The sequence below is a fragment of the Pogona vitticeps genome, chromosome 15, assembly GCF_051106095.1.
Source record: "Pogona vitticeps strain Pit_001003342236 chromosome 15, PviZW2.1, whole genome shotgun sequence".
Classification (NCBI taxonomy): domain Eukaryota; kingdom Metazoa; phylum Chordata; class Lepidosauria; order Squamata; family Agamidae; genus Pogona; species Pogona vitticeps.
The window spans coordinates 517,457-537,454 of record NC_135797.1 but is presented as its reverse complement, the minus strand read 5'-3'; the positions used below and the strand labels follow the sequence as shown (position 1 = coordinate 537,454).

Sequence of the window (19,998 nt, the reverse complement as noted above, 5' to 3'; positions counted from 1 at the left end):
AGGCACATTCACCCCTAACCCTAAGTGGAGTGTGGGGGGGGGGGAATCAGGCTTTAATTTTGAGTGAGCCATGACAGACCGAAACTTTTTCTCACTCTGCTCGTATCTCACAGGGATGCTCTCCTGTGGATTAAAATAGGGGGAACTAGCAAAAACACTCCATAAATGCCTCACTTACCTTGAAAGCCCTGTTAGGGACACATAACACACGCAAGACGTAAATACATTAATGCACATTTATTTAAAATACAGAAATGCATTTTCACAGCATCTGGGAACCCATATTTCCCCCCCCCCGCGCCCATTCTGAGCTTCTGCTGGTGGTGGTTTCTCGGCTGCTGGACTGGCTGGGAAGGGAATCCAACCCCCAGGGATCCCCCCCCCCCCGTGCAAAGGAAGGAGGGACTAGAAGCCGCAACCTCCCTCTCTAAGGGGTGGCCGAGGATGTCGCGCTGGCGGTGAGGCTGCCCTATTAACCCATCTGCTGGAGAGAGAGAGAGAGAGATTTTAGAAGTGGGGGCCGTTCTTCTGCTCCAACAGACTGCCTTCCTGCCTACTTATTATTTATTTTATTTGTTACTGCTGCTATTTATTACTTGCAGTCCAGGGACATTCACAGCTGCTAAAAACTCCAGGGCAGATGATTGGGGGGGGGGAATAAAACTAAGCCCTTGGTGCTGGGGTGTAAGAAGGTGTCATTTTGAGCTGATGGATCAAAACAAAACAAAACCACCCTCATTCCTCACTGCTGGCTATGCTGGCTGGGTGGGTGGGATTGTTGGGGGGGGGAACTATAATCCTGGACACTTTGGGGTGCCATAAGTGGCCCACCCCTAGTTTAAAGGAAAGACACCAAGCACTTGATTCAAAACATGCTAAGAGATCACTGGGGGGGGGGAACGTGGTGGTGGCTGAGCTTCAACACCCATCAGCCCCACCCAGCCCATGCTCAGGGCTGACAGGAACTGTAGCCTGAGAGCATCTACAGGGCCAGATAACCTGTAATGTTGCTAGTGAGACCAAAAGCTGGGTTGGGGAGGGGGGGGATGTGGCTGGACTACAATGCCCAGCATTCCTCTTTACTGGTGATGCCAGCTTTGACTAATAGGGCTTCCAGTCCAAAGACCCTTGGGAGGCTCACCTTCAGCTGGCAGTGGCGGTTCCTGGGCAAAAGGTGGGGTGGGGTGGGGTGGGTGGGGGGCTCTGGAGGCGGCCAGTCAGGGCTGGGCTTTAAGTTCCCCCTTACCTGGACACCCTGGGGCACGGGGCCCCCCCACGTGAGTCGGGAGAGGCGACCTCCTTCTCCGAAGTCAAGACGTGGGTTCTTCTCCGGCGCTCGGCTGCTGGCGCTTTTCCCCCAGACGGTTTCCTCCCCCCCGCCCCCCCCCTCCGCTGTCCTTGGGGCTCCTCAGGCGGCCTGTCAAATCAAAGCAGGAGGAAACGACATGAACACGGAAGCTTTTTTATTTTTATTTTTTAAAAAAAGAAGCAGAAAAGCAAGACCGTGGGAAGGGGAATCAAAAGCGAACAGGCGCCCCTTTTGCCTCTTTAATCGCTGTAGCCTTGTCGCGTCTGCCAGGAACATCACAGGACCAAAGCGAGGAGGAGAGGGAGCGACGCAGCCAGCGATTCCCCCCCCAAAGAGCCCCCCTACCCGCCTGCCCACGGCCACCGACCCACTTTTCCTCCTTGCATAAACTGGAATATACCTCCGGCACCTCGGAGAGGGGAGAGCCAGAGAGCCTCCTTGCCTGGGGAAGCCGGGGGGGTCTCTCTCCTCTGGTGTCGGGGATCAGAAGGGCCCGGGGGGAGCGGGGCCTCGGGCGCCAGCGAAGGGGGAGCCGAGCTGGGCAGACCCAGAAACGCTCCCGGGAAAGGAGGAGCCCGGCCAAGCCCCGGGAAATCATCCTTCCCCTTGCCCCCCCTCCTCCCCCGAAAGATCTTAGGTCCACAAATGTTAATTAAGGGATCGATTCACTGGATCTGCCCCCTGAGCCCGTTGAGTGACCTCAGCCGGGACGGGGGCTTCTGGTGCTGCCTGAGGCCCCCTTCCCTGAGCCCCCCCACCTCTCTTCCCCCCCACCTCTCTTCCCCCCCCCCCCAATGGACTACTCACCATGGACGGCAGCCGAGAGCCAGCCAGAGATCGCAGGCAACGAAGACGTTGGCAGCCGGGACACAGACGTCCTTCTCCGGCCCCCGAGGTTTCTTCCGAGCCCGGGTTCTCGCAGCCACCTAGAATAAGAGGGTCACGGCACGACCTCTAACCCCCCCCCCCAAAGCCGGCACCTCAAGGAACCCACCTGGATCCAAATAAAGACAAGGGACCATTTCCTTTCCATTTAGCTTTTTATATATATAAAAAATTAAATATATATAATATATCGTGTTTAAGACTAAAAATATAGTACATAATATTTTTCTTAATGAGGAAAAAAAAACCAAATTTAAAAAAAAGAGGGGGAGGGAATCTGTGGGGGAGTGAGAGCCGATTCACAGATACATGTTTTCAAGGAGTAAAGGGGACGAGACATGAAGAACAGAGCAAGGGCCCCCGGGCTGAAGAGGGATAACGCTATTCTGCCTTCTTCCCCCCCCCCCATAGAAAACGCGAATGGGGCCCCTGTTAGGAGCACAGGGTGCTGGGCTGCCCTAAGGCCCCCCCCCGGCCCTCCCCTCCGGGCAAAGGGCGCCAAATGTTTATTGCTGCAAAATGGGGTGGGGGTGGGGGAAGGCCAGCCGCCAAGGAGGGTCCTAAAGCCCCCCCGACCCCCCCACCCCAGACTTCCTTCGGAAGCTTGTGCGATGCGCCCTCCAACCGCCCGCCCGCCCGCGCCTTCTCTGTTCCGCGCCGCATGCCGACCAAGAGACAGGAAGCGCCAAAGGGCCGCCTCGGCTTGGGCCCCTCCGGGACGGGAAAAGGCTCCAGAGGAAAGCGGGGCTCCCAGAGGCGGAACGGCCACGGCCACGGCCACGGCCACGGCGAGGAGGAGGGGCAGGGACCCAGGAGGGGGCTTCTAACCAGGCCTAGTTGAGGGTTGGCGGAAGGAAGGCCGCCCCGGGTGGGCCCCTGGATGGGAATCCTGCAGCAGCCCGGAACGCCAAAAGACTCTGTGGAGAGACCCCTGCCTCCGTCCCCCCCCCCGGGACCTCCAGGCAGAGGCCTTCTGCGCCCACACGCGCATGTGTGTGGTTGTCCCCTGGGCAAAAAGTATCTCACCCACCCACCCGGCCACGGAAACCAAGAACTGCCACGGCCGATGGCTAAAGCGACCGAGGGGCACCTCCCCGTTGCCGGCCAGGGCGAGGGCCGCCCCAGGGGGAGGTATGCTTCTTGGCACGGCTCAGAACAGTTCCTTTGCTGGACTACAAAGCCCAGTTTCCCCCAGCAGTCCTGCTGGCTTGAGGAAGCTGGGAGATGTAGTCCGCCCTGTTGGCCTTTGGAGGTAGGGTGGGGGGGCCCAGCGTTACTCTCCTCACGAGGCTGAAAACACCCAACTGGAGCAAGGACCCCCTCCTGGGACCCTGCCCGGGCCGCGCTTGGAGCGGAGGGCCCTCTGCCACGAGAGGAAATCCCGCTGGGCAGCGGGGATCGCATCCTCCTGGAGGAGCGAAGGGTGCCAAAGGGGGGCCCCAAACAGGCCCCGGCCCCCAGGCGGCCCCGTCTCCGCGCACAGGCTCAGGAGGGCCAACCCTAAAAACAAAACAGCGCGAGAATCCAAAAAAAAAAAAAAAAAAAAAGAATCCAAAAAGCAAACAAGGAGAAAAATACAAATAAAAACAGGGTTTGTGACTGTACCGAAAAAAGTGTCATGAAGAGGAAGTGGAGGGCACCGAGAGAGGGAGAGAGAGACAGGGGGGAGCCAAAGGGGGGGCTCTTTTTGTGGGTTCCTGGCCTTCCAGCAGTGCCTCCTGGAGCAGGGACTGCAGCTTCCAGAGCCAGCCTTGTTGTTGTTGTTGGGGTTCTGGGAGGTGTCCTTTAAAAATCGGGGGGGGGGGGAGAGAAGGAAAGAAACCCGCTTCCCAGGCTGGGGCTGGCACCCTGTCCAGCCTTCCCTCGGACCCTCTGCAAGGGCCACCCCTGACCCAGCCGCCCCCCCCCCAGCCACTGCCCCGTGCGCGGACGCCTTCCTTCCCGGGAACCACACATCCCAGAATCCTGCAGCTAGCCAGCCAGACAGGCTGGGGGATTCTGGGCTTTGGTGGTCCTCGGAGGCCACCTTTCCTGGAGGGGCCGCTCTGCTCCGACGGCAGCGGCCGGGTTGCCCAGCCCAGAGTTTTAAGGCACAGAAAGCAGAAGGAAAAGGGAAGCCCCCCCATCACCCCCCCCCCCCCGCGTACCTAATTCCCAAGAGGCAGAGCTTGCCTTGAGGGAGGAAACTTTAGAGGCTTGGCTTGGGGGCAGCTGGCCAAAGCACACCGCAGGGAGGGCCTTGCAAACGAATTAGCAGCCTCTTCAAGTCCCTAGTCCACATGAAATCAAGTCAATCCCATTCTCCCTCTCTCTCCCCCGCCTTCCCCCCCCCATCTTGTTTGGTCCCTGGACGGCTAAAATCCTGTCACCCGCCCACCTAGCAGGAAGAGAAGTTCCCCCGAAGGCAGAACGAGGCTGGGATCCCCACCAGGCAGAGGGAGGGGGATTCAGTCCCCTCCGGCCTCTGCTCCGGACACCGTAAACGAAGGGCTGCCCCCCAGCCAGGCGGAAGAGGGACCTCCGCCACAAACGGGTGTAGGAAGATGGAGAAAAAGATGGAGGAGAGAGAGAAAGAGAGAGACGGCCGATGGAGAAGAATCCACAGAAAGGACCCCGAGGGGCCCGGCCGGGAGCGCGTCGTCGTCGGCCCCCCGAGAAGGGTGCTCAGCACCGTCAGCAAGTCCGGCCGGCTGGGCAAAGGGGTGCAGGAGGTGGGGGGGGGAGAGAAAAGGCCCCTGAATATCAGGGGACAGTCATGAGGTACCTGCAGACCCCCCCCACCCCCTCCCGGCCCCCAGCCCGCTGCGTTCAGACGTGCGTCTGCATCCGCTGCTGGAAGCGCTGCCCGTAGTCCGAGGAGGTGTAGGAGAAGCGGGTGGCGGTGCTGTATTTGCCCAGCGGGTCGTAGCTGTCGAAGGGGGTCCGGTCCAGGGCGGTCGGGGGCGGCTGGGTGTAGCCCAGGCGGTAGGTGGCGTAGCCGGCGCTGGGCGGAAACCCCGCGTGGCCCCCGTAGTTCTCGTAAGACAGCTGGCTGGAGGTGTCGGCGGCCGAGGCGGCGGCGGCGGCGCTCCCCGGGCCTGTCCCCGGGACGGGGTCTCCTCCGCCGTATTCGCCCGTGGGGGCCCGGCTGTAGGTGCTGAGCTGGGCGTAGCCGCTGGAGTGGGAGAGGCGCGAGGAGGGCCGGCCGTCAAAGCGGGCCGGGGCGGGGTTGCGGTAGTCGCCATACAGCACCGTGCGCGAGGAGGGGCGGTCCTCGTGGGCCCGGACGTTGTAGTACCCGTTGGTCGGATCCTGGGAGAGCAGAGGAGCAGGGCTCAGTCGGGCCCAAAGAGGCGAGGGAGAGGCAGCGTGGTGTAGCGGTTACAGGGAGCCTGCATCCAAAGCCTAGAAAACTGTATTTGGCCGTTTGGGCAGGACACCCACAGCCAACACCCCCCCTCCCCACCCCACCCCCCGGCATACAAATCGGGGTCCCCCCCGCACATCCCCAGCAGCCCCTTCTCACTCCCCCCCCCTCGGCCTCACCTTCAACTCGTACTCCTCCCGGGTGTCGAGCGTGTCACAGCGAAGGTCCTGCTTCAGGTCCACGTCATCCTTGAAGGACTATTTGGGGGGGGGGGCAAGGGGGCAGATGTGGCAAAAAAGCTCAGAGGGGCGGGAAGGGGTCCCTCCACCCGCCCACCCCGAGGGCCCTCACCGCCCCGGTGAAAGCCAGTGTGTGGGGGGGTTTGCTTTTCCGGGCGAGGGGTGCTTGGCCCCCCTCTCCCAGCTGCTCCGGAGGCCCCCAGGGTGACTCACCGAGTAGATGGCCTTCATCACGCGGGTGGCGGTGGAGACGCTGGCCGTGTCCTCTTCCCGGTCCGAGTGCAGCGTCAGGGGCTCCCGGTTGACCGTCTCCACCTTGATGTCCAGCTTGCGCAGAGTCACGTCTTTCCGGCCTGCAAAGAAGAAGGGAGGTGGACAAGGCGGCTGCGCGCTCTTCCGTCTCGGGTGGGGGGGGCAGGCGGGCGGGCGGGCGGAGGGAGGGGAGCGTGGCAAGGCCGTTGCAACCGTTTGCCCCCTGACAATTCAGCCGCTGCAGGGAAGGGTGGGGGGGCCTTGTCGGCCACGGGAGGGAAAGAAGGCCGGCTTTGGGTGGGGGGGAGAGCCCTCCTCCAGCCGGCCGGACTCTTCCCCCCCCCCCTTTCCCGGGGCCTGGTGCCACTCACTTCCTTTGCGCCGGCGGTAGAGGAAGCAGGCCAGCGCCACGAAGCAGAAGATGACCAGGATCCCCGGCCCGATCGTGGCTCCCGCAATGATCCCGACAGGCAGAACCTCTGAAAACCGAGAAAGGGAGACGAGAGGAGAGTCTGTGGATCAGGTCCAGCCTTTGGGCTCCCTCCCTCCCTCCCTCTCCCGCCTGGAGGGGGTCACTGGACCGACTCTCCGTGGCTTTTCCACCCGCCACTTTCAAGGCAAGGGGAGAGACTTTAGGAGCGGTTTTTCCCAGTCCCACTCTCCCAGTGAGTTTCCATGGCTGAGCAGGGATTCGAACTCTGGTCTCCTGAGTGCCAGTCCTGCTCTCTGTCCAGAACACCGCACTGCACTGGGAATCCACGCTCCACGCATCGAACCCTCCAGCGTTCCTGACGGCTCCCCTTCCTTTCCGGCTGGTGGCCTGCCCAGGGGAAGGGGGGGGCCCTGGCTTCTCCTTCCCCTCCCAGCTAACCCTCTTCCCCCCCCCCCGCCACGGCCGACGGTTCCCAGCCCCCCTGCTTCCCGGACCTTTCTCCTCCAGCTGGATGATGGCCGTCCGGGAGCCGAAACTGTTCCAGGCGGTGCAGTTGTAGTGGGTCTCAAAGTCGACCTCCATCACGTTGTTGATGGACAAGGTGGAGAGGACGCCGTTGCCCGTGTTGCTGCGCTCCACCGTGTAGCGCTCCAGGGTGCCCGCCTCGAGGGTCTTCTCCTGCCAGCCCCAAGCCTGGGAGACACGGGGGACACGAGCCAAGAGGCAGGATGGGGGGCCGGGGGGGGGTTGGAAGAAGGGAGGCAGACGTTGAGAAGGAGGAGGAGGAGGAGGAGACCCTGAGACCGAGGAGGGAGGAGCCCTTTGGGAAAGCCACCAAGGCCCCTCCTGCCTGCCCGGCCCTCCAAGACCCAGGCAAAAGGGGGGGGGGGGAAGGCTGCGTCCATCAGGAGGCACAGAGGGGGCCAAACCTCCCATCCCGAAAACCAACAGGAGACACACACGTCTCTCTCTCTCTCTCTCTGCCAGACTCACAATACGGTCCGGGAGGGGGGTGCTCCCAATGAAACACTCCACTTTCCCCCGGTCGCCCCGCACGGCGTACTGAACGGAGTCGCTGGAAATGATGGGGGGACCTGGAGGAAAAAGAAGAAGAGAGGAGAGGAGAGGAGGGGCGTTAAGAGGCTCCATCAGGAAGAGCCGAGAGCCTCAAATCCGCTCCTGCGCCCGAGGCGCTCCACCAGGGAACCTGGACGGTGATTCATCATCTGCTTAACATGAGGTGTCGCTTGGGGGCAGCATCCTCCCCTCCCCCTGACGGACACCCGCAGTGGGGGAACATGAGGGAAGGTGGGGTGATCCCTTCCAGGGCACGATCCAGCAGGGCGCCGGCGGCAGCGGAGGGTGGCCCCCGGTGTCCGCGGCGTTCCTTTCCCAGGCCCTCCCGAGGGCCGCTCCGGACCAAGGATTCGGGGAGCCGTCACAAACACCCCGAGGCCCGGCTGCTCCCTGCATGACTCACCGTTGACCAAGAGGGCGACTTCCCGCTCGCCCACCCCGATTCGCGGCACGATGGCCTTGCAGACGTACTGCCCGGCGTCCGCCTGCGTCACCGACTTGAGGTACAGCTGGTTGCTGTTGCTGAGCACCTGAGGAGAGGGGGCAGTGGGGGGGGGCGCGCTGAGTCAGGCTGCGGGCATCTTGGGATGGGAGATGCGCACCCACCCCCACATCCACGGGGCCCTTCCCCTGCCCCCCTCCTCGCTCCCAACCCTCAGGAAAAGTCTCCCTTTCTCTGAATGCCTCCAGAGACCTCTGGGTGGTGCTGGAGCCGCAGGCCTCTCGGGGAGGAAGCCCGTCCTGGAGCAGAGAGGAGAACCACACACACACACACACACACACACACACCCCGGGGGGCCGACTCACCATGTTGGACTCCTTCTTGGTCCAGGTGAGGGTGAGGGGAGGGTTGCCCGCCCACACGCAGGTCAGCGTCACATCCGAGCCGATGTCGGTGGTGGTGGGCTTGGGGTCCACCACGATCCGGGGGGCAACTGGACCAGCAGAAGGAAAGGAAAGAGAGAGAGAGAGAGAGAGAGAGAAGGGGTGAGCCAGGATGGGGAGGGGGGGCTTGAGGGGCCACCAGAAGGGAAGCTCTCGCACTCCAGGCCCTTCTTCCCGTTTCTGGCCTCCTAAAAAGGACCCCCCCTACACCCAACCCCACCCCCAGGGGGATCACACACCCACACCAGCCGCCCTCCCCCTTCCCCCTCCGGCCACTCACAGTGGACGTCCACCAGGGTGCTGACGTTGGTGCTCCCCACGTCATTGTGGACCTCGCAGGAGACGGGCTCGGTGAAGAAGGTGTAATCCACCTGGGTCTCATACTTGCTCTCCTTGGCGTCTTCGAGGATCGCACCCCCCTTGGCCCACCTGGGGGGCAGGGGGAGGAGGAGCGGAGAAGGAAAGAAGGGGAGTCAGGCCAGCCTCCGCCCTCAGGGGCTGTGCCCGTAGGGCCTCCGGGCCACGGATCCCCCACCCGGCCCAGTACAACCGACACAACCACAATGGGCGGAGCGTTTCCCCCGGGCCTCTCCTCTCCCCCTTCAGGGCCCTCCCCCCCCCTTGGCCTACCCACCCCCAGGGGGGCACAAGGACTGAAACACAGACCCGGATGAAAACCATCCCCGGTGGTGGCATCAAATCTCAGCCAAACAGGGCCGTCAAAGGAGAACCGCTGCTGACGTGAAACCAGCGAGAAGCCCATCACGGAAAAAAGGGCAGCCTTCCCCCCTCCCGCCCACTACACCCCCTGACTCCAAAAAATATGCCCTTCCTGCTCAGTGGCACACCACGGCCAGAAGCATCGGGCTTTTGTCAAATAGGGCTTAAATGGATTTTAGGGTCACAGTGGTGGTTGTTTTAAAAAGAAAATTCAGCCAGTTTTTACTGGGTGCCCCGAGAGTTCGGCCAGGCTCCCTCCTCTTCCTCCCCTTACCTGTAGCCTTTGATTTCTGGGTTCGCGGTGGCCACGCAGGTGAAGGTCACCCACTCGCCCTCCTGCACCGTCTGCGGCTGGATTGACAGCGTCACCGTGGGAGGGTCTGTCGCAAGGAAGGGAGGAAGGAAGGAAGGAAAGGAAAGGAAGGGGGGGCAGACGGTCACAAAGCCTTGTTCAAGTGCAAAAGCCTCCCCCCCCCATACTTTGTCCAGTTGTTATGCGGGGGTGACACTGTGAGAGAAATCAGTGCTGCTTTTGCAAGTCCCTGTAAGGAATGATGATTGAGTAAATAATGGTCATGGTAAAATAATCAGTTAATCATTGTTAATTATTTAGCCAACAAAAGGAATTTAAAGAAGTCATAAGAAATTATAAGATGAATAAGTCTGGAGTCTAGGTAAAGAGGGGAGCGGGAGATGTAAACAAAGGCAGGCCTTCCTGTGATCGGTTTAGGTGCCTCAGAAAGGCTGCACACCTTGGAGTACCGAGACCAAAGGGGGAAACGAAGGAGGGACCACGCAGCCTGGAACAGGGGATGATAAATATCAGGCAACCTGTAATGTCGGGGGGGGGGGGCTACCCAGCTAGGACCACCCCCGCTTTTGCAAAAGGGCTTATCAATAAAGGAGAGCTGCTTGTATCCGTGGCTGCCTGGTGGCTGGATTTAAGGAACAAAGGTGTGAGCATTCCTTGCTCCATCGCCGGCTCCTTCCTGGGGAATCTCCCTGGTTTTAGGAAGGACCTCCCGAAGAGAAGGGGCAGTTGAGCCAGGAAAGACAGGGGAGTCCCCCAGGAGGCACCTGCCCAGGTGGAGATGGATTTGGAGAAGGTGGCTGCGATGCATGACCCCCCACCCCCGATCCTCGGAAGAGAACCACCCGCTTTGGCATCATCGAGTCAAGGCTCCCACGCCCCCCCCATGTCACCGAATGTCCTGCAACAGCAGGCAAAGCAGGGACACCCCAGAACCCCACCCCACCCCAAATCCCAACGGCCTTTGGGTCTGGAGCCAAGCCACGAGCCGGCGCTTCACTCACGGTGGACGTTGAGCTGGACGGAGGCCTCCTTGCCCTCCGGGACGGCGTCGTTGGCACACCGGCAGACGTACACCCGCCCAATGTCCTGGTCCGTCGGGTTGATCAGCAGGTAGCTTACGGTGGTCTCCCGCTTCCCGTCGGGCAAGACCTCCTGGAAGGGGAACGGAGGAGATGATGGGGCCCATCATCCTCTGGGGAGGGAGGGGGCAGGCTTCAGGGTGGGTCGGGGGGGAAGAAGAGGCACTGCGGGATTCGGTGGATCGGGGGGGCCAGCAAAAGGGGGGGGGGCTTTGTGGCCTGGGTTTATATTCCTTGCTTTCCGCAACGGCTTCTGTTTGCCACCTCAAAAAGCAGGCTTTTTCCTTTCAAGCAGGGAGGCGAGATGGAAATGGCAGGGGCCAAAAAAATAAGGACAACTTTAACCAACCCCAAACATGCCCAAATTCATGTCTGAAATTGGGGGGGGGGGGGGCAGCAGCGAAGGGCCGCTCCTGGAGTGTTACTCAAAGACTTGTGCTGGCAGGGCCAAGGCTTGTGGGGGGGGGCATGTATGATCTCCAAAGCCTTGCGCAGAGTCCCCCTCTGTGTGTGTGTGTGTGTGGGACAATCATATCCTTCCAGAATGGATTTTAGACTACAATTCCCATCAGCCCCAAGCGGCCCCCAAAAGACAGCTGTTGCCCCCTTCTCCCCACAGCCTAGAGATGCCCTCAATGGAGCTTGGGGGTCGCAGAAACCCACAAGGCCACGCAGCCCCTCTCGGGCATGAAGCCATTTCGGGAGGCACCGCTAGGCAGGCGCACGGAGACCCCTTTCCAAAACAGCCTTTTTTTTTAAAAAAAAAAGAAGGGCCCAGCTTTGGAATTCTCATTTATTCTTCTGCATTCCTGCCGGCCTTGAAAGCATTTTGTAAGGTTGTGTCAAGGTGCAAAACCCCAATAAAGCTGAGGGTCGCTCGGGGAGCTGCCCTCTCAGCGCGGGTGAGCCCCCCTCCCCCTCCCAATCCCCCAAGCGCCCGGCGTGGCCCTACCGTGGCCATGGTGGCCTCCGTCTGTGGCAATCCTCCCCGGTACCAGGTGATGGTGGCAGCCGGCTTGGCGTTGCGGGCTCGGCAGGTCAGGTTGTGGGGCGTCCCCGCCCGCAGCAGGATCTCGGGGGCTCCATCAATGACGGGGTCCTCCGGCGGGACTGCAAAGAGAACAGCAACCACATGTCGAGGGGGGGCCGCCGGAGGCCACAGAAACCGGCGCCAGCAAAAAGTTTGCTTCCGGGGTGGGGACCCTTTGGCGCCAGGGGCCAGATCCGTCCCTTTCAGCTTCCTCCAAGGGCCGCGCTCTTCTCCCCACGTAAGGGCACGGAGGGGGGCCCTCCTCGCCCGTCCCCTTGCCCCCCCCAGAAGGCCCCGTCTTTGGCGGCCTCCTCGTTCGTCCTCCGAGCTGTCTAGAGGGTCCCCCCCCCCTCCATACAGTATTTTGTTCCACATAAGCGAGCAGGAGAAAGAATGAACACGGGGGGGGGGGGGCGCTTTCAACTCTCTGCCCTCTTAACGGTATTATTGTTTTTTTAAACAAAGAGATAGAGAATTAAAAAGGAAAGAAAGGAAAAGATTCAGGCCGAGCGACTGTGAAATATTGATGATCCGTCAAATGGAGAGAGAGAGAGAAAAAAGGAGCCCCAATGGAGGATGACAAGCCAGCCGGCACATCCCTCAAGGTCTGCTTTCCGCTCCCGTTTTGAAAAACCCAAGGCAGGGAAGGATGACAGCTGATGATTGTCACACGCAAAGATCCTTTTCTGACAGATTCAGCTCTCTCAGACAGAGAGAGACGCAGGGGGCGGGGTGGGGGAGAAGCCCCCCCCCCATACTGATCTCTTTGTCTTTAACTTAGAAATAATAAATGCTAATAAGAAGAGGACGGAGGCTTTGTTTCGGAGAGAGACGTGTGTGTGTGTGTGTGTGTGTGTGTGTGTGTGTGTCTACGTGAAAAGGAGATGTTGTGCGCGGGGGGGAGGGGGGGGGACCAGCCAGCTCAGGCCCACAGGTTGCCATCACTTGCCGGGGATGAAGGGCCATCCACGGATGAAGGGCCAAAGGTGTCCCCCAATCCCAAAGCGGCCACGTGCCCGACTGCACCACCAAGAGAAATCTTGGCCCCTTGTCAATTAGCCATAATTAGCCGGGGGGGGGTTGACCCAAGGGACGTGGGGAGGAGACGGGCGCCCCTCACCCGGCCCGGCCCTCTCCTCCTCGCCACCATCATCCCCATGAGCAGCGTTTCCGAGTCACAAAATAAAGGGACTTCCAAGGCCACGCTGAGGAGACCAGTGGCAGAGAATCCCTCCACGTTCCGTGGCCCTCTCTGACGCATCCTGCGCTGGCTTTCTTTTTGTTTGTTTGTTTGTTTCCAAGTGAAAACCAGCAAATAAATACGCATACATGCATTTTGGCCTCAGTTGTATAAGAAATAGGTGCAATAAATGCTTCTGGGCATTTTTTAAAAAAACGTTATTATGTGTGCACGTAGGTGGGTGAGAACTGGATCAGATCTGGTGGGCCAAGGGAGGAGAGTTTTTCAGGTATATAAACGCTCCCCGCAAGCGAGGAAAATAGACTGGCCTGTCTGCCATTATTTGGGGGCAAGTGGGATTTCTCTGACACCCTTTCCGATGCCAGTCTCTAAACTTAAAAAACAAGAACTACATGACTGTGTGTGGTCTTTATTTTGCTTGGCTTCTTATCCCCTGCTTTTCTCCCTAAACTAGGACCGGAGGGGTCTCACAACAGACAGGTTTTTCCAAGCAAGCAAGAAAGAGATGCCGAAGGGGATCGGGTCCAACCACAGTCCCAGGAAGGGCCGCACGGACCCTCAAGCACTTACTCAGGACCGTCAGCTTGGCCCGCCGGGAGCGCAGGGCGGCCTCCGTGGCCTGGCACTCATACACGGCATCGTCGGAGAGCTCGGCGTCCATGATCTCCAGGTTGTACTGTCCGGAATCGACGGCTCCGACGATCCGATAGCGGGGCCAAGCTGAGGAAAGAGGGCAGGACACAGGCGGGGGTGAGCGAACCGTTAGCCACAGGACAGGCCTGGCCACGAGTCGTGGCTCAGCAGGGCCTCAGACCTGAAGCCTGTTTCTAAACTTCATTTTGTCTGGGGAAGCTGGGAAGCCAGGGTGGGGGGAGGCCTGAGGAGCTCAGCGCCGCTCACGCTCCCCTCCGAAAGACCAAACCCCAAGAAATGCAGATATATGCAAATGAGCTTAACGTCCGCCATGTGCAGAGGCGGAAGGAGGTGGCGCTTCGAGGCGTCTCCATCGGGAATTCAGATTACAATTACGATTATGGTTATTTTCATGTCAGGAACTCTTAAGCACCAGATGCGGGTTGTCGTTTGTAAGGTCTGGCTGGGAAAAGGCCAGGCAGATGTCTGGGGAATAATAAGCCACCGAAATCCGCCTTGTTAATTAAGGAAAGGGAAGGGAAAATATTTGTTGACAGGCGGGCGCACTGCCTCCCTGTGTCCAGCAGGTGGCGATGTCAGACCACTAAGCCGTGGCTGTGTGGGGTGGCCGGGTGGATGGAGGGGAGGAAGAGGGACAGACCAGCCGGGTGGGGTGGGGTGGGGTGGGGGAACCATCAGGTTTGGGTCCAGGCTCCCCTCTCAGGGACCCACGCACCCCTTCCTTCCACCTCTGAGGCTTCCCCCATCTCCAGGGCTCCTGCATCCCCTGTGCGATTGAAGCACACACACCCCGCCTCTTCCCAAACCCTACGACCCTCCCCACACATACACACACACACTCCCAGAGAGCCCAGGGGGCTACCTTTGAGGCCCTGCCCCATGCCGAGGGCCAGGCCATCCTTGGTCCACTGCACGATCCCCGAATAATTCAGCACCACACACGACAGGACGGTCCTCTTGCCGGCCACCACCGTCTGGTCCTCGGGCTCCTCAATGAAGCGGGTCTGCAGAACTGCCAAAGGAGAAGACAAGTAAGACCGGGGGGGGGTGATGGTGGTGGGGGTGGTGGGAAGAGACGGGGAGGGGGGGTCACTTCAGTCTCCACCTTGGACCTCCGAGGAGAGGCAGGCACAGAATATCCCCGAGGCCCAAAGAGCTCAGCAGAACGGCCGAGAGCAGCAGCAGTCTACCTGAGGGGCCAGGACGACCACCCTCGCCATCCTCCTAACTGAAGCCAACTCTTGGTCCCTTTGAAGGTGCAACCATGAACACCTTCGGGGCGCACTGAAGCGCCCTTTCTGCAGGGGGGGCCAGCAGGAGGCCGGGTTCCTTAACTGTCCTGCAAGACATCTTAACATTTCTGTAGCCCCCAAAATGGGATCAGAGCAGGCCGTTTTGACGCTCAGTCCTGCTCTTGCCCGGCCTGATCCTGCCTAACTTTCCACAACCTACTCCCTCCGCCAAGCTCTGCAGCCCCTTTGCCCTCACCCTGCCCTGAAACGGGGGGGGGGGGGGAGAGAGAGAGGCTGGGTCGATGGCCACCTCTTTTTTCCAGAGCGCCCGTCACGTGGCATCCTGGGAACCACAAGGAGGAGGAGGAGGAGCAGCAGCGGGTTGCAGAGAGATTGATCAGAGGGTGCCGCCCGAGGGGAGCGCCTCCGCCCCATCGCCCAGCCACACCGAGCGGCGGGATAAAACAGGGGCGCAGGGATTCTCCATGCGAGGAGCCCCCCCAGCCAGGCCACGCAGCCACCGTCAGGCCGAAGCCACCCAGACCCGGCCACGCCGCTGGGCGACCACCCTCCGTGTCACACCCAGAAAACGGGGCCGAGGCAGGCGTGGGGGTGACAAGAGGCGCCCCAGACAGAGGGGTCCAGGCCCCCCTCCGTTCGTGCGGCTTCAGAATAAAACGGCAGAAACTAGGCCGGGCTCAGGCTGCTGGGGGGGGGCGGGCAGGGGGGGCAGCTGCTGCCCTCCAAGCGGCCTTCCCAAGGAGACACCCCAGAGACGTCCGCAGTCGAGCCCTACGAGGGACGCCACACACGGGCACGCGCACACCCCTGCGGTCGCACTGCAAGGGACAAAACCCTTTTGCCCGCCTGCCCCCCCTCCACACGCACAAGGCACCCTGAAATAGGGTTCGCCACACAGCATGTAGGCCCGCGCGCTCGCCCCCCCCCGACAGGGCCCCATTCGGCGCAGCTTTCCTCGCCTATTTATTGCTTTCCGATCCTGATCTTTCCTGCCCGACCCTTTTGTCCTGGGACAGATTCAGCGGTCTCTGATTTAATGCATTTATAATTGAAAATTCCGTCCGTGACGGAAGGCGTTTGTAAATCGGGTCCTCCGGCTCCAGGGGGAAGCGATGGGAGGGCGGCCGGAGGCGGGAAAGGCTCCCCCCCCCGGCATCGTGGCCCCACTGCAGCCCAGAGAGCCCCCCCCGAGCCCCCAGGGTCCAGACAGCGAGCGGGGCCTGGAGGCCACAAGCAGCCTTTGTCCAGCCCTGTCACCTCCCCTGCCTCTGTGTGTGTGTGTGTGTGTGTGTGTGTGTGTGTGTGTGTGTGTGTGTGTGTCCGTCCGTCCGTCCGTCCGTCCGTCCCTCCCCTGGACAGGCCTTTCGATGACATTTTTGCAGGGGGTGGGGGAGGGAGGGAGAAAAGCCTGCAAGGAACAGAGGGGGGGGGAGGACTCTGCAAAGGAGCCCAGAGAGGAGGGGGTGTCACAAATGCGGAGTTGGCGGGGGCGGCGGGGGGGGAGGCGATCAAAGAGACGCTCGGATCCTGATAAGAGGAGGACGCGCTGGAAACCTCTGGATGAGGCAGCCGGAGAAGAAAAGGTCCCAAGACCTCATTTTCTCTACCTCTTGGCCTTTCTTTAATAAACCTGCTTGGGCCACAAAAAGGCCTTCCACCGACACCGTGAGGGGGGGGGGGTTTGGGGGGGGTGGCCAGAAGAGGGGTTCCCCATCGGGGCTCCCACCAAGCGGGGGGCCGTGGGGAGACGTTCCGGCCCTAGACCCAGGCCCGTCCCGACTCCACCCTCTCAAAATGGGGGCACCCTCGCCTTGCAACAGCTGTGTGTGTGTGTGTGTGTGTGTGTGTGTGTGTGTGTATATGTGTGTGTGTGTGTGTGTGTGTCCCCCCCACTCCAGGAGCCTCTGCTGCGCTCCCCCCCCCCCGGAGCCCCAGCGAGGGATCCCAGGGGATGGCCTGCTGCAGCTGAAGCCATTTTAAAAAAGAGGTGGCCCCAAAACCTCAGGGGGGGGGGCCTGGAAGAAAGGCAAGGGGCCCTCTGGCGGCCTCCCCTCCCCCCCCAGGCTGGGCTCCTCCACGGGGGGGGGGGGAAGAGCCCATGTTCAAAAGGCAGGCTTTTGGGCCAAAGGCAGCCCGGAGAACGGAGGGGGTCCCTCCCGGCCCTGCCGCTTAAAAGCTTTTCCTTGTCAGCCAGCGAGCGAGCGAGCGCACAATCGAGCGATCCGGGACGCAATGTTCAGGAGCAAGCGGGTTTCTCTATGGGAGCTGTGAAGTCTCCGCAGGGTATTTCCAAGCTGTTTTACAGCTCATAAATCTAGGGTTGAAGAATCACCAGGTCCCTCCCCTCCTTGGACTACAGCTCCCATTGTCCCCAATCACTGGCCATGATGGTTGAGGCCTTGTCTCAGGGAGGACTTCCCTCAACCGGCGTCCCTCCCAAGGGACTAGATCACAGCTCTTATCGTCCCCGGCCTGAATGTCTGAGGATGATGGGAGCTGTAGTCCAACGCCCTGGGGACCCAGAAGTTAAGAGACACCAACTAGAAGCCACGACTGAATGACGGCCATTCTCTTTCTTCTCTGCGTATGGCCTACCTCGCAGGGAGAAACCACCATGGATGGACCACTGGGGGTCGGGGGGGGAGGGAGGAAAATGGGCCCCAAAGGACCAGCGTGAGGAAAGGCAGGGCGGGCGAGGGGAGGTAGGGACAGCCCGGCTTTGGTGCCCGTGGTGTCGGACGGATGGAGGGGGGGAGCGAGAGCGAGAGGGCGAGCGCACGGGGGGGGGCCCTCCATCCCAGCCCTCTGTCTCCCTCCATTTATCCAATGAAGGCCTGATTAAACCCTCGGGCGCCCGGCTCCAATCTCTCCCTCTCTCTCTCTCCCCTCGCTATTAAACTCAGGGTTCAAAGAAAAGCTTTTTATTCACACCGACAGCTTTCAGATGGAACTAAATCTCCCTGCGCTCGACTCTCTTCCCCCCCCCTCCACAATCCTCTCTTTCCTTCTCGCTGCTTCTCGGTGGAAGCTGGTTCTCATGTTTCGGCATGCGGGCATGGAGGGGGGGGAGAGCGCTGTGTGCACGTGTGGACACACACACACACACAGAGGGGGGGAGACACACAAACGACACACGGTCCATACGGGAAGGAGAAACGCACAACCCCCTCCAGGCTTCCTGGATTTTGGAAGAAAAGTGGGCTGGGGGGGGAGAGAGAGGATTCCCGGGGAGGAGAAGAGGAGGTGCCTTCAGGTGGGGATGTTCCCCCCCCCGAGATACCTCCTGCCCCTTCTTGGAGACATTTGGGAGGATTCAACCAGTGGGGGGGGGAGTGAGCAGGAAAGGGCCCCTCTTGGCCGGAGCGCCAGCCACGGAGAAGGCCCTCCTCCCACCTGGTGGCCCCTTGCGTGGCTGGCTCTGGTCCACAGCCCGGCTGCGGCGTTTGGGCTCTGGGCAAAGTTCCAGAACCCCCCGGCAAAGGCAGGTCCTCCCGGACCCCCCCCCCCAATGATGTGCCACTGGTCCACCAGACCACCAGAGAGCCCACGTGAAGCAATGCAGCCGACACAAGGCAGAAGTTACAGGGAAGCCCCTCTCTGCCTCCCCCCCTCAGCTGAGGCCCCCTCCCCATGGGGACCAAAATAAAATCGGGGGGGGGATCACCCTCCACGTAAGGCCACGGCCGGCCCAGCAACTGAGCCGAGTGCCTTTCCTCAAGCCCACGGGCACAGCCCACCGACCTCTCTGAAGGACGTGCGTCGCACGGGGAGGGGGGAGGCGGGCGGGCGGGCGGGAGCCTCCGAGCTCCATCGAGCAGAGAGTAATTTGTTGCTGAAAAGCAGCTCAATTAAAACAAGAGCCAAGGAAGGAGGAAGGCGGGAGAGGGAGAGAAACGCAGCCATTAAAAAACATTGCTGGAAATAAGCTCCCAAGAAGGCCGGGGGGGGGGAACCACCCGCCCGGCCCAAAAGGAAGGAGGCAGGAAGAAAAGGGGGGGGAAAATGGCAGAGCTCGCTCGCTGTGGGCCACCGAAGGCCCTGCGAAGGCTGGACAATCCGGGGGGGCGGGGGGGAGGGATGAGACGGCCTCTCCGAGCGGAGTGGCTCCCCCCCCAAGCGCTGTGCCAGTACTACAAGGGGGGTGGGGGCTTTGGGGGTGGCCACCGTCTTCAAAAGGAGGTCTGTGGTGGGCCACTGGCGGCCCTGAGGTGGAATCCGGATGGCAGATTTGGCCCGCCTGCCCTTTTCAAGAAAACAACCAGCCGAGTTCTTCCCCCCTGAACTGGAGAGAAAGGAGCCACTTCCACGAGCCACTTTCTCAGGTTCTCTTCCACCACCACCCCCCAGAAAGGGGGCCCACGCCAGCATCCACTGAGCCACACGCTCTACGGGTCCCCCTTCGTGTGAACCGCAGGTTCGACTTCGGCCGATTAAGTCCTAGCCTTGAAACACAAGCAGGGCCTCCAACATGGAACCACCCCCCGATGGATGATCCACAAGAGAAAGGGAAAGAAAGAGCAGCCCCTTCTTTCTCCGCCGTGGCCGGCCACGGGCCCGAAGCGACTCTGCCGGAGCCACGCCAGGAGGGCCCTTGTGCCCGCCGGGCAGCGCAGCCCTGAAATCCTCACGGCTCCCAGACCGGCTGTGCTTTGCAGGCCGGGGGAAAAAAGGCTGAAAAAGGCAAAGCTTTCCTTTGGCGCCAAGTTATTATAAGCCTACACACACACACACACACACACACAGAGAGAGAGAGAGAGAGAGAGAGAGAGAGAGAGAGACACACACAGACACACACACACAGACACACACACATGTAATTATCCCAGCATTCAAAACCCAAAACAAAACAAACAGGGAGAAAAAAATTAGAGCGAGCTGGAAGGGAGGGAGGGAGGGAAGGCGGGCGGGGGGGGAGGAAAGAGACTCGTGAGGAAAATGAGAAATGACACCGGGATGCAAATATCTCGTAGTTATACTAAGAAATGCATCTCTCTCTCTCTCTCTCTGGCCTCGTCTTCTTTTCCAAGGGAGACAGGGAGGGAGATGACCATAGGAAGATGACCGGGGTGGGGGTGGGTGGACAGCAGCCTGGGAAAGCCCCCCCCCAGCAGTCTCAGGCTCTGGCAGGGAAGGGGGACGTGGGGGCTGACACCCCCTCAGCCTCCCCCCCCACCCAGAAGGAAGCACCAGCCGGGGGGGTGGGTGGGAAGGAAGGCAGGGCCCTCCCTAAGATCAGGCAGGGCCCTCTGGCCCCGCAAGGTCTAGCCCGGGGGGGCCTGATCCGGCCCTCCGGGCAGAGGAGTCTCCACTGAATGAAAGGAA

The 19,998-nt window shown here is 60.8% G+C and overlaps 1 protein-coding gene and 1 long non-coding RNA gene across 2 annotated transcripts in view; both read right to left on the bottom strand.

Moving 5' to 3' along the window:
- Positions 1–222: 222 nt before the first annotated feature.
- LOC140702760 (uncharacterized) lies at positions 223–2,080 on the bottom strand. The gene is made up of 2 exons (XR_012082013.2): positions 1,247–2,080; positions 223–481 (listed from the first exon to the last, which is right to left on the bottom strand). It is a non-coding gene; the product is annotated as an uncharacterized LOC140702760 (long non-coding RNA).
- Positions 2,081–2,330: 250 nt separating this feature from the next.
- KIRREL1 (kirre like nephrin family adhesion molecule 1) overlaps positions 2,331–19,998 on the bottom strand; it is a 40,997-nt gene continuing 23,329 nt past the window's right edge. The window contains exons 2-15 of the mRNA XM_072983769.2: positions 14,286–14,435; positions 13,340–13,489; positions 11,491–11,648; positions 10,461–10,611; positions 9,421–9,526; positions 8,707–8,855; positions 8,349–8,476; positions 7,945–8,071; positions 7,458–7,558; positions 6,959–7,157; positions 6,403–6,510; positions 5,993–6,132; positions 5,720–5,797; positions 2,331–5,485 (exon numbers count right to left, since the gene is read on the bottom strand). Coding sequence (XP_072839870.2) covers positions 5,003–5,485; positions 5,720–5,797; positions 5,993–6,132; positions 6,403–6,510; positions 6,959–7,157; positions 7,458–7,558; positions 7,945–8,071; positions 8,349–8,476; positions 8,707–8,855; positions 9,421–9,526; positions 10,461–10,611; positions 11,491–11,648; positions 13,340–13,489; positions 14,286–14,435 — 2,228 coding nt within the window. The 3' untranslated portion in view covers positions 2,331–5,002. The remainder of the gene's footprint in view (positions 5,486–5,719; positions 5,798–5,992; positions 6,133–6,402; positions 6,511–6,958; positions 7,158–7,457; positions 7,559–7,944; positions 8,072–8,348; positions 8,477–8,706; positions 8,856–9,420; positions 9,527–10,460; positions 10,612–11,490; positions 11,649–13,339; positions 13,490–14,285; positions 14,436–19,998) is intronic.